This window comes from Nomascus leucogenys, unplaced genomic scaffold (assembly GCF_006542625.1).
Source record: "Nomascus leucogenys isolate Asia unplaced genomic scaffold, Asia_NLE_v1 Super-Scaffold_285, whole genome shotgun sequence".
Taxonomy (NCBI): Eukaryota; Metazoa; Chordata; class Mammalia; order Primates; family Hylobatidae; genus Nomascus; species Nomascus leucogenys.
This window is the reverse complement of record NW_022095770.1, coordinates 2,392,110-2,404,432: the sequence shown is the minus strand read 5'-3', so window position 1 is coordinate 2,404,432 and position 12,323 is coordinate 2,392,110. Positions and strand designations below refer to the sequence as shown.

The following is a 12,323-nucleotide window of genomic DNA, read 5'->3' as shown; positions in this document are numbered from 1 at the left end:
CAGAGGCCTTGATAATCCTTTTGAGTCTGAAAGGTAAATGTCCCCCTAGGATGTGTGCTGGAAGGTAAGGGCTAGACAAAGAGAGCTGAGCATATGATAAAGTGAGATGAGTGGAAGATCTGAAACCATTAAAAAATATTTTTTTCTTTTCTTTTTCTTGAGACAGGATCTTACTCTGTTGCCCAGGCTGGAGTGCAGTGGCACGATAACAGCTCACTGCATTCTTGACCTCGCCAGGCTCAGGTAATCCTCCCACCTCAGCCTCCCAAGTAGCTGGGACTACAGATGTGCACCCCCACACCCGATTAATTTTTTTTGTTTTTTGTAGAGACAGAGTTTTGCCATGTTGTCCAGGCTAGTCTTGAATTCCTGGGCTCAAGCAATCTGCCCATGTCGGCCTCCCAAAGTGTTGGGATTACAGACGTGAGCCATTGCACCTGGCCATATAAATAATATTAAAAGGAAAAGCTGCATACTGAAGCAAATCAGCTTAAGTTGGCTGACTAGCCATTGGCTTTTGGACTCAGTTCTGGAATTCCTCTTGTCTAGCACAACTCCTCCCTCTCCCTTCTGCTCCTTTGACACTCCTTATTCACCATGTCTCCTTGTTTCTTCATCCCACTTTGATTTCATACAGTAAATAATAATAAGACACAAATATTGAGTACTTTCTAGGTGCCAATAGTTTCCAGGTTCCTAGTGCTTTAGGTACACGACCTCATTTCATCTTCACAAAACCCATGCCATGAAGCAGGTGCAGGCATCGCTATCATTTCCACTTTAAGAAACTGAGGAACACAGAGGTTAAGTTACTTGTTATTAAGTAGCAGAGCCAGAAATTGAATCCAGTGTGATGTTAGAGGCCAGGCTCTGAATCATTGAATTTTGCCCATTTTCCTTTTAGGGTTTTGAATTTGGCAACCCATGTTGAACCACCATCTACTCAGGCTGAGACGTTGGCTGCCTTTTTCCCTAATGCAGGACATGATTTCTGTTATTGACTTGTGGGTCTGACCTGCCCCAGTGGAGACCCCACCCAGGGCCTCACTGCTGCCAGCTAGGAAAAAGGAGAGCAGAACAATGTTTCTTCACACCCTCTGTCTTTTCACACGTATTTGCCCTGTTCCCTTTCTCCCTCGTCTGCCTGGATGATTTCTTTATGTAGCATTTCATTGCCCCTCCTGGAAAATTGTTCACTTCTCCTTCCATGTGTCCTTCAAAGTTCTTTTCTTTTCTTTTTTTTGAGACAGAGTCTCACTGTATTGCCACGCTGGAGTGCAGTGGTGCAATCTCGGCTCACTACAACCTCCGCCTCCCGGGTTCAAGTGATTCGCCTGCCTCAGCCTCCTGAGTAGCTGGGATTACAGCCACCTGCCACTGCTAATTTTTGTATTTTTAGTTGAGATGGGGTTTCACCATGTTGGCCAGGATGGTCTTGATCTCTTGAGCTCGTGATCCGCCTGCCTCAGCCTCCCAAAGTGCTGGGACTACAGGTGTGAGCCATGGTGCCCAGCCCTTTGAACTTCTATTAAACAGATCTCACTGTATCACCATTCTTGGTAGGTGTTTATCTCTGCCCTCAACCGTGAGCTCCTCAAGGCAAGGACCATATCATATTCATCACTGAGCCTCCAATCTGGCACACTGTAGGGGCTCAGCGTTTCTTGACTGCATGAACAATGGTGCCAGAAAATGAACAGGACAACTCTCAACTGCTGTAGTAGACAATATAATTTTGCTAAAACCTTGATGTGCTTACATAAAAAGGCCAGAACTTCTAAAAGAATCTTCTTTTAACTTAATCCTCAAACCCTGACATCTTCATCCCAGTTTTTAGCTACATTATCATTATTATTATTATTAATGTTTTGTAGAGATGGGGGGGTCTCTCTATGTTGTCCAGGCTGGTCTTGAACTCCTGGCCTCAAGCAATCATCTTGCCTCTCAGCCTCCCAAAGTGCTGGGATTATAGGTGTGAGTCATTACTCCCAGCCTCTATTTTATTAGTAGTATTTCAAAAACTTCTCTCTATGCTCTTGACCTTCTTGTTGGAATCAAGAAGGCATACATTTCACATTATTAGCATTCATCTTTTATTACAATTAACTCTATTAAAACAATACTACTTGATTAAAGTTCTATGATTAAAAAATATTCCAGGTTACCAGAAGAAAGTTCATTAAAAGACTACTCCAGATCCAGAAAGATATAAGGTAATTTTGATTTGTTACAAAGACCAACATGACCAAAATTACTTGTGACTGAATATTGTTTCAGAAGGGCAAAAAGGATTCAATGTGAATAGGGAATCCAAAGAAAATGGAACAGACAAAAATAGAGATTGAAGTAATACAGCATGTTACTCTGAAAGGAATAATTTCTATTTGTAAATTTCTTGTTCCTAAGGAACCAATCATGGGGCAGATCTTGTGAAATTTTACATTAGTTCTTCAATTTCCTGAACTTGAGATGAGACCACCTCACCATTCACCATCTCCTGCACAACTGTCTTGATTTTTCGGGTTTTGGTTGGGTCTAAAGATAAAAATGGAATAAGGGGACAAACGTTAGTGTTTCAAATATTAATCCAACACTGGTTGTTTAATGTAGGCTTCTAAATTAAGCATTGGTTGATACAATTCATCTAATTAAACTTTCAAAAGTAAATTTTACTTCTCAAAAATATGTTTTATCCAATGAAAATTAAATGTATTCAGTGTTGCCTTGTACATATATGAAAACTTTTTTTAAGAAAACATTTCAAAGGTGATTATGGTGATCATAATACCTTGCAGCAGAGTAGGTTTTTTCCCTCCTGGGATTGCCAATTTTTTAATTTTTTAATTTTAATTTTAATTTATTAAAGACAGGGCCTGGCTCTGTTGCCCAGGTCGGAATGCAGTGGCATGATCATAGCTCACTATAACCTCCTACTCCTGGGCTCAAGCGGTCCTCCTGCCTCAGCCTCCAGAGTAGCCAAGATCACAGGTATACACCACCACACCCAGCTATTTTTTTTCTTAAGTTTTTTGTAGAGATGGGGTCTCACTATTTGCCCAGGTGGGTCACCAACTCCTGGCCTCAAGCGATCCTCCCACCTCAGGTTCCCGAAGCTATGAGGTTACAGGCATGAGCCACCATGCCCAGGCCCCCGAAAGTTTTAATACGGTATAGATTACTCATTTTGTGCAGGAATGCATAAATGTTTTTCCTTGGCTCAGAATATAAATATACTTTAAATTAAAATTAATAATAATGCAGTATTCAATGAGATCTTACAGGTTTTGCAGTAATAAATGTGATTCTGACCTATTCTAAGTGATTCTAGGGTTTCTGCATACCTTTAGAGGAATCAGTTGACTGTGCTTGTGATTTGGAGTCTGTCACAAATAAACTTTCCTCCAAACCGTCACTGTAAGAAAACAAAGGAGATGACCTAAAAAAGCGAAGCAACCTGGCTTCTAATAGATCTGGTCTCAGAAATTAGATTTCCCAATTTGTACGCCTGAGTTCTTCCAACTAGTGCAGACTCTGATCACTTTTGGAAAGCTTGTTAGAGTAGGTGGTTCAGGTGGCTACTATGTGTCCTTCTTATCATCAGGTCTTTGATATCAGAAATTGAGTGAGTGACTTTTATAGTACAGGGAGTACTCATTTAGAAACTGTTTCTGACCGTGGTGCCTTTGTTCATTGCAGCATTTTATGAATTATCAAGTAAGATAATGGGTGAAAACACTTTGCAAAGTGTAGAGCATTTCGTAAATCCCAGGCATATCTTTACTAGACTTGGGTTTGTTTGTTTGTTTGCTTTTCTGTCAACTGAAATCCCATTCCTTCTATTTCTGCTGTCCACTCTTGGTCAGCCCCTGAAGGTGTTTGCAGCCTCCGTTGTCTGCTCACCCTTGGGCCTCCCCGTCCAGCAGGCGGCGGTAGGTCTCAATCTCTAACTCCAGGCGGGCCTTGACATTCAGCAGCCGCTGGTGGTCCACGTTCTGGCGCTCTGCGTCCGCGCGCACCTGGAGCAGCTGTGCCTCCAGGTTGCTGATGAGCTGCTGCACCTGGGACAGCTGCGCGCAGTAATCGCCCTCGGCTTCGGCCAACGAGTCTTCCAGGGATTTCTTCTGCACGTGGGAGGGAAATGGTATAGAAATAATGATGGAAGGGACCGAAAAGAGGAGGGTAGCCAACGGCTAATGTAATTTGGATGCAGCATTTTCTTTGGAAGTCCAAAGGATGCTGCGTCTGTTCGCGCACGAGCCTACCATGGCGAGCTGGGACTGTAGCTCGATCTCCAGGTTCTGAAAGGCGCGACGCAGGTCGGTGATCTCGCTCTTGCTGGACTGAAGCTGCTCGGTGTTGGTGCTAATCTCCTTCCGGAGCTCCCCGCTCTGCAACAGCAAAGACAGCCAGGGGACTTGAGCGCTAAGCTCGCTCGCAGGCCTTTCTGCGAATGTATCAAAGGCCTTTGTTGTTTGTGTTACCTTTTCAATGAACCAGGCTTCAGCGTCCTTCCGATTCTGCTCAGCGATGGTTTCATACTGCGCCCGCATATCGTTGAGGAGCCTGGTGAGGTCCACTCCGGGGGCAGCGTCCATTTCTACGCTGACCTCGCCTGGGCCGCCCACCCGGAAGCTTTGGAGCTCCTGGGGACAGCATGTGAGAGAGAGGGGCACAGGGGTCCATTGTGACTTTAGTGGGCCCTAGATACTTTTGTCCTCCTGGGCCCCTTCCTACACACACACACACACACACACACACACACACACACACACACACTCTCTCTTAAAAATTCTATCTTATGACTGTTGGCATAAATACAAATATATTAATGTAATATATTAAAACTTTTTTAACCTAAAAATTCATATTTTTCTTCTGATTTTACAAGAACTTAAGACATATTCATGGGTCCCTGAAATTACCACAGACCCTGGGAGCAGTGCCTGCTGTGCCTAATGGGTAAGTTGGCTCTACTTCTTGAGGGACCACGGCCTTTACATGAAAGGAGGCCTGGTGTACACTCACTGGGGTTTTCACCTGCAGCTGCCAAACCGAGGGCTGCAGACAGTACCTGGGCTTGCACGCTGTTTGTGCCACAATCATTGAAAATCCAGTAGAAACTTCCTATTGCCAGCGTCCCTTCCCTACCTAGCCTCCAATATGCACGGTGACACATCAGAGTTTTCTGGTGTGCATTATGCTAAGTATAACCAGTTTCTCTGACATATAAAACATTATATATTATTGGTAGACTTTTGTTTTAACTTTTAAAATACTCAGGTTTTTTTTTTAATCACTGAATTAGGACAGTCAGCATTCCTATTGTCATTGCCTTATAATGAAAATGACAAAATCAGAAAGTGCCTCTAATTTGTTAGGCCTTAACAGGGACCACCATCACCACCACCACCACACACACATCACACACACACACCACACACACATCACACAGAAATTTAAAACAAATGGCCATTTTAACAGGGAGACAATGTATTCTCCATACTTGTCCTGACTCCAGATTTCTAAATTTGAAATTGTAATTTTTGGGTCTGGGAGGAAAAAACAAAAAGTAGCTGAGTGAGGTTGCCCTGTCTAACTCACATCCTCGTGGTTCTTCTTCATGTAGGCCAGCTCCTCATTCAGGCTCTCAATCTGCATCTCCAGGTCGGTCCTGGTCAGAGTCAGCTCGTCCAGCACCCGGCGCAGGCCATTGATGTCGGCCTCTACGCCTTGGCGCAGGGCCAGTTCATTCTCATACCTGAAAACCAAGTGCAAAGCAGTTGAGGGAATCAACACAACCATTTGAACAAGGCCACTGATCTTCAGGGCTATTTCTTGCTTAAATCTGTGCACCTACTTAATAATGGCAGCGTTGCAGTGTATGATGCAGTTTTTGCTTTTGTGTTTTTCCTTTCCTTTTTTTCCCACCATTGTTTACTGTTCAGTTGAGGAGGAGAAGAAAAGTGAATAAATTATAAGGCAATACTTTCCTACCAGCAATGAATCCCAATACCGCAGCATCCCAGGGAATAATTTTCCCTTTGGCTGGCTGCCGTGGCTATAAATAGCAGCAGCCCCTCTCTAAGTGGAATTTCTAAAAGCAGTTGAAAATAAGTTACTCTTTTTGCTTAACGTTCTTCATGATTTAACTTAGAACACTGATACTTCTTTAGTGGCTTTTACTAAGATTTTACAGGTTCAGGACCATGGCCATTGCAACTTTCTGTGTGGAAATTTTGTGAAGCAAAAAGGAAATTAGTATTTCTTACCTATATCTGGGAGAGTTGAGCATGGAAAAGGAGGAAGGAATATAAAAATTAGTACATGGTTAATCTTTCCATTGTATGTGTCATCAGGAAAACAATGGTTGATACATTGAAAATTGAGGTTTAGAGGCGGGTGGATCATGAGGTCAGGAGTTCGAGACCAGCCTGGCCAAGATAGTGAAACCCCGTCTCTACTAAAAATACAATAATTAGCTGGGCTCGGTGGCAGGCGCCTGTAATCCCAGCTACTCGGGAGGCTGAGGCAGGAGAATCACTTGAACCTGGGAGGCAGGGGGTTGCAGTGAGCCGAGATCAGGTCACTGCACTCCAGCCTGGGTGACAGAGTGAGACTCTTCTCAAAACAAAACAAAACAAACAAACAAAAAAAACCAAAAAAAGACAATTGAGGTTTAGGACACTGGTAGAATTATGGTGTCAGTCACATCATAAGTTGAGTCAATAGCACACTACAAATATCGTGATCCATAGCCCTGGGTTTAAGTAACTTATAACTTAAGGACATTTAATCTGAATTGCATTAGATTCTAATTACTTTCTAGAACACTCTATGTGAATTTACCAAAACAGTAAATATATGGAGTATGTGAACTTCAGAAGATTTTATATCAATGAAGGCAGGACAGTAGGGCAGAAGACATGGTGGGACATGCCCACGATCTTCAGTTTATTCCACTCACTTCATCCTGAAGTCCTCAGCAGCCAGTCTCGCATTGTCAATCTGCAAGAGGAGCTGGGCATTTCCAATGTTGGCTGAAATGATCTGGCAAAAGAGAGGGACACATACAAGATTGAAGCCCTAAAAAACTAGTATTATACAAATATATTTTTGACACAAAGGTAAAAATGGTGATGTTAAATGCTGTTTTATTTAGAGTTTAAGACAGTTTCATTTTTCTAAGACAATATCTGTATAAAATAATTCTGAGAAGTAAAGAAATGCAGATTTCCTACAGAAAGATAATGGAAATACAATCATTTCTTGGTAAATGATAAAGTGGAATGAAACAACCTGGGATGATAAAATTGCTGCAAGTACGGCCAAATTGGAAAATATCAAAGTTGTAGGTGATTATCACCGTAAAACATTGTAATGGTAAAAAGGAAAAAAAAAAATTCCCAAAGCCCCTCCAAAAGAGATCATCTTACCTTATTCCTGAGGTCTTCAATCAGTGGATAATATTTGCTGTAATCGCTCTGTGAAGCATCTCCAGTCCCAGTTCCTCGTGTTTCATACCATTCTCGAATTTTGTTTTCTAGCTCAGTATTAGCCTCTTCTAGAGTTCGCACCTTATCCAGGTAGGAAGCTAATCTATCATTAAGATTTTGCATTGTTTCTTTCTCTGATCCAGAAAGAAGGCCTCCATCATTTCCTGAGAGAATACCTAGAGAGCCACCTCCTGGGCTGCCCCCAAATCCCATCCCCAGCCCTCCAAAGCCACCTCCACCCAGGGCTCTCCCATAACCAGCACCCAGTCCTCCTGCCATGGAACTTCCGGAGCCACCCCCAAAGCCAGAACTAGAACCAAACATGGAAGCAGCAGAAAAGCCTCCCCCACAGCTGGCTCCAAAGCCAAAGGCACTTCCCCCATAACCACTTCCAACACTGGAAGCAGACATGCCCCTGGGTCTGCCTGCTATCACACTCTGCGAGGAGAGCCGCCGGGACAGTCCGGGGGTGCGCACTGAGAGTGACATGGTGTTGTTGGAGAGATCCATAGCCTGGGGAAGGTGGCCACAGCTGGAGAGGAAGTTGTGCCAGCAAGCCAGAAAGCTAAACTTTTATAGGCTGCGAGATGGGTGTCACAGTTGAAAAGTTCACTTTCTCCACTCAAAATTGGATCCTCCCCCCAGGTTTTTGGCCAGCTCAACAAGTGAATGATTGATGTATAATGAAAATTCATTGATACAGAAATAATTGAATAATCATTTCCATTAAACATTTGTTATATGAAAAAGAAAGCTGGGTGGAGTAGAGTCTGTTGTCATAAGGAATTTTTCTTCTCCAAATTAGTCTGTTGTCTGTATTCCCAGCACTGCCTAGCGTCTTGTTCACAGTAGGAAGATAATGAGCGATTGCTGAATGGATACGTTAAATACTTCTTCCTAAACCTTATGCTTTTTTAAGTTCTTCCCTGATCTTTTCTGTTTGTTTCCTTTGGAAAATCCAATCCACTGTAAAATCCAGTCATGATCAAGCATACCTTTTAGTGGAATACAGCTTCGGAAGCAGCTGTGAAATGCACTGGTGAAAGGTGGAGAATAAACATATTTTCCAGATGGATACGAGAATTTGCATTTTCAAGGATTTTAAAACCTTGGCATTAGGATGTTGCATGTTTCTTTTCCCTCTTATTCTTCAACTTGGAAAAGTACTATTTTTGAGTAGAGTTGTTTATAGTAGAGTTTATAGTAGAGTTTATTATAGTTGTTTCAGCAGTTTTACCTTGTCTGATTGCTCACTGCTCTACACTCAGCACTTACTATATTTATTCCTTCAACAGATATTGCCTGTAATGGTTGCTCAATAAATGTGTTGACTAGTTGAATGGATTGTGTAAACACTTCAGGTTTTATTGCCATTATCAATAAGGAGAAAGTGGAAACACAGTTTAAATTAAGAAATGATTAAAACCCCAAGTTTAAGAGGCTAGTGAACCATTTCAGTTGACTGCTATGATGAAAAAGGATAAATTTTACAATATAGAATAAATTAAATGTTATATTTTAAACTTTGTTGTGAAAACTTTGCAAAGCGTGCTTCAAGGAATTGTATCCAGTATCTTTAATTTTTAAGACATAAAGTTCTTATACTTTCTTGTTTGATATATTATTTATCTTTGAAATTGATATGGCTTATATATTGAACATGAGAACTAACGCTCTTACAGGAAATGCATTAACTTGAAAGAAGCCTGCTTTCAGAGAGAGTTGTAGATACCTGGGAACCAAGTAGTATAATTCCAGAGTGGTGGAATTCCCTTAGGAATTTAAATTGTGAGCATTTTGATTGGATAAGAAGGAATAAGGATTTTTCTTTTACATATTTTCTTTGAGATGATGGCCCAAGTCTCTACATGTCTCATTGCCAAATAATTCTATAGTTTTTTAAAAAAATATAGCTCTCTATGTATTTATTGTAGGAAATTTAGAAGATGCAGAAAACATAAAGAAGATGTATGTATATATGAGTATTTTATATACATTTTTGAACATAATTGATTCAATATAAGATTTTATAATCTGCTTTTCTCTTAAGATTATATAATTATCTATCACTTGAACTTTAATAATTGGGTACAGAACATGGATTGTGGATTCTTCGAAATTCTTTGTTGGATTCAGATTTCTAAATTCAGTTTGCTCTGTATTTGGTGATAGGAAATAAAATTTCTGGGTGTAAATAACAGTTTTTTTGCAAAGATGTTTATACTGAATTTTATTAGTAAGGTATACACTGACTGTGTGTGCTGTCGACATATATGTATTTTGACTAGAATGGATTTATTGAAATAAAATACATTAAAATCATTGTAACGAGAAAGTTCCTACCTCGTGGGAAACAGGGCCCTCATTTCTCCATCAGGGACCTCTGTTTGCTTATAGATGGCCACTAAAACTCCTTTTCAATTTGGTATATTTGGATTCTGCATTTTATTTTATTCTAAGGAAAAGTTTTAAAAATATCACAAGTATTCTAGATTTCTAAAATAAAATTGAATTCTTATTTGATTTAATAATACATACCTTTCATAAAAAGGAAGATTTTTATTTTTATTTATTTACCATTACTGGATTTTTTAAAAAAAATTTCAACTTTTATTTTAGATTCAGGAGGTACATGTGCAGGTTTGTTACGTGTATATACCTCATGATGCTGAGGTTTGGGTACAACTCATCTCATCACCCAGGCAGTAAGCATAGTACTGAATAGTTGTTTAACTTTTGCTCCCCACAGTAATTCCCAGTGTCTATTGTTGGCATTCTATATGTCCATGACTGCCCAATGTTTAACCCCCAAAAAGGAGGCTTTTAGAAGGCTTTCCATACGTTTTAAAGTGGAGATTGAACCTATCTGGTAAAGATTAATTTCTCAGCAAAATTATTGGATACCTGTGAGATCATTGAGATGTTACTTAATACAAACAATTAACCATAAAAATTAGCAAATATTTGGCTATTGTTTAAGGTTTTTCCATAAGCATATGCAGTACTTTTTGTTTCTCTTACTAAAACAATAACCTGATTTTTTTGGACATTTCAATAGCAGAGATAATATGTGAAGTAAGCCTGTAACTGTTACACAACTTGAATTATGTCAAAATGATGTGGTCTTTTTGAAAACTAAATCAAGTATTTCAACCAAGCCAACATGAAAGTATTCAAGTACTGGGTCTGCTGTTATCTCCATCTTCAATGTCTAGTCCATTTGCCCAGTGTCTTGGACAAAGTCAGCATTCGATATATGCTTATTGATTTCTCTCTTGATAAATCAAGCTGCTGGGCCATTAATGTGTGTTATGCATGAGGAAATTTTTCCAAAATTAAAAAAGTGTATCAATAATTTAAGTATAATAATTTAAGTATTCGTGGATTCACACTGTAGACACATTCAGATGTTACTGTCATTCCAGTGTACACGTGCATGCACACACACACCCAGAAACATGCACTCAGATGTCTTTGCTTGGTGCCAGTGTGCAGGTGCTCCCTGCAGAGGGATCTTCTGCAGCCCCTGCTGCTCCCCCTTCCCTGGGAGCCCTTTCTCCTGAGAATGCTTCTTTCTCTGGCCTTTATCTCCAATAATGGAGTTAGTCTCGCAATGGTTAGCACTTGTTTTGCCTTGTAGAGTACAGACTGTCTCCTGAGGAATTCCAGACCTGTAGCCTAGATTCCCCGTAGTTTACTGCTGCCTCCTGTCCACCTGCGTATCCAGATATTATCTCCCTGATTACAGCCTCCCCGAAGCTGAGGTTCTTCCATTGTGAAGAGTCCTGAGCCAGAACTAGCAGTGCCCACTGGCGATTAGGGGACAGATGCCGAGGGGTCACACCTGAAGCCCATGGCAAACTTCCATAAGGAATACCTGGGATCAATTCTGGCAAATGGAAGGACTGTTTTGACTTTTTGTAAAAAAAAAAAAAAAAGCCACTTTCCCAGGGGCACAAATGATGAACCCATGGTGAAATCCAATTACAACTTCCTTTTATATTATTACATAAGGGACAAATGTGAAGGGACATATTTCTCCCCAACCTAAACTCATCACAAAGAGCAAGCAAGTGGGATTTCTAAATAAAAGGGGTTTAAGCAAGAGATTTGCAGAAATCACACATTTGCTATAGATGTGGAAAGAATGTAGCAACCTAAGGCAGTCTCAGCTTGAGAGAAGCCATGATCCGTTTGTTTAATTTCTTGAGAGAATGAAAATCTGGTCAGTGGAAATGCCAGTGATTTTAGCCCCATATGGAGGTTTTTACCAAGGATTCCTTAAATCTATATTACAAGCATTTTGACTGAGCTTGTCTTGTTTGAATTATCAGTTATTATGTACTTACTACTTTTTGGACACTGGGCCAGCTGAATTACAGACGTTATTTTTTAACCTTCACGGCAAGCTCTTAAAGTGGTACTGGTTTTATTTTTTTATTTTTTTTTATTTTTATTTTTTTGAGACGGAGTCTCGCTCTGTCACCCAGGCTGGAGTGCAGTGGCGCGATCTCGGCTCACTGCAAGCTCCGCCTCCCAGGTTCACGCCATTCTCCTGCCTCAGCTTCTCCGAGTAGTTGGGACTACAGGCGCCCGCCACCACGCCCGGCTAATTTTTTTGTATTTTTAGTAGAGACGGGGTTTCACCGTGGTCTCGATCTCCTGACCTCGTGATCCGCCCGCCTCGGCCTCCCAAAGTGCTGGGATTACAAGCGTGAGCCACCGCCCCCGGCCGGTACTGGTTTTATTTGTTTGTTTGTTTGAGACAAGGTCTTGCTTGGTTGCCCTGACTCAGGCTGGAGTGCAGTAGTGTGATCTTAGCTCTCTGAA

At 41.0% G+C, this 12,323-nt stretch overlaps 1 protein-coding gene across 1 annotated transcript; it reads right to left on the bottom strand.

Annotated features, from left to right (window-relative positions):
* Positions 1 to 2,079: 2,079 nt before the first annotated feature.
* On the bottom strand, positions 2,080 to 8,035 carry KRT12 (keratin 12). The gene is made up of 8 exons (XM_003278279.3): positions 7,434 to 8,035; positions 6,965 to 7,047; positions 5,602 to 5,758; positions 4,482 to 4,643; positions 4,263 to 4,388; positions 3,901 to 4,121; positions 3,342 to 3,412; positions 2,080 to 2,535 (listed from the first exon to the last, which is right to left on the bottom strand). Exons 1-8 carry the CDS (start codon positions 8,001 to 8,003, stop codon positions 2,438 to 2,440), a joined length of 1,488 nt encoding a protein of 495 aa, XP_003278327.1. The 5' UTR covers positions 8,004 to 8,035; the 3' UTR covers positions 2,080 to 2,437.
* Positions 8,036 to 12,323: the final 4,288 nt, after the last annotated feature.

What these genes read in the sequence shown, in the direction of transcription:
- KRT12 (XM_003278279.3), bottom strand. Translation starts at nt 8,003, where the DNA reads ATGGATCTCTCCAACAACACCATGTCACTCTCAGTGCGCACCCCCGGA. An exon ending in CTGGACGGGGAGGCCCAAGG is followed by an intron (nt 3,413 to 3,900) that starts GTGAGCAGACAA and finishes GTTTTCTTACAG; the next exon opens with TGACGGTTTGGAGGAAAGTT. An exon ending in GTCAACTGATTCCTCTAAAG is followed by an intron (nt 2,536 to 3,341) that starts GTATGCAGAAAC and finishes TTTTATCTTTAG; the next exon opens with ACCCAACCAAAACCCGAAAA.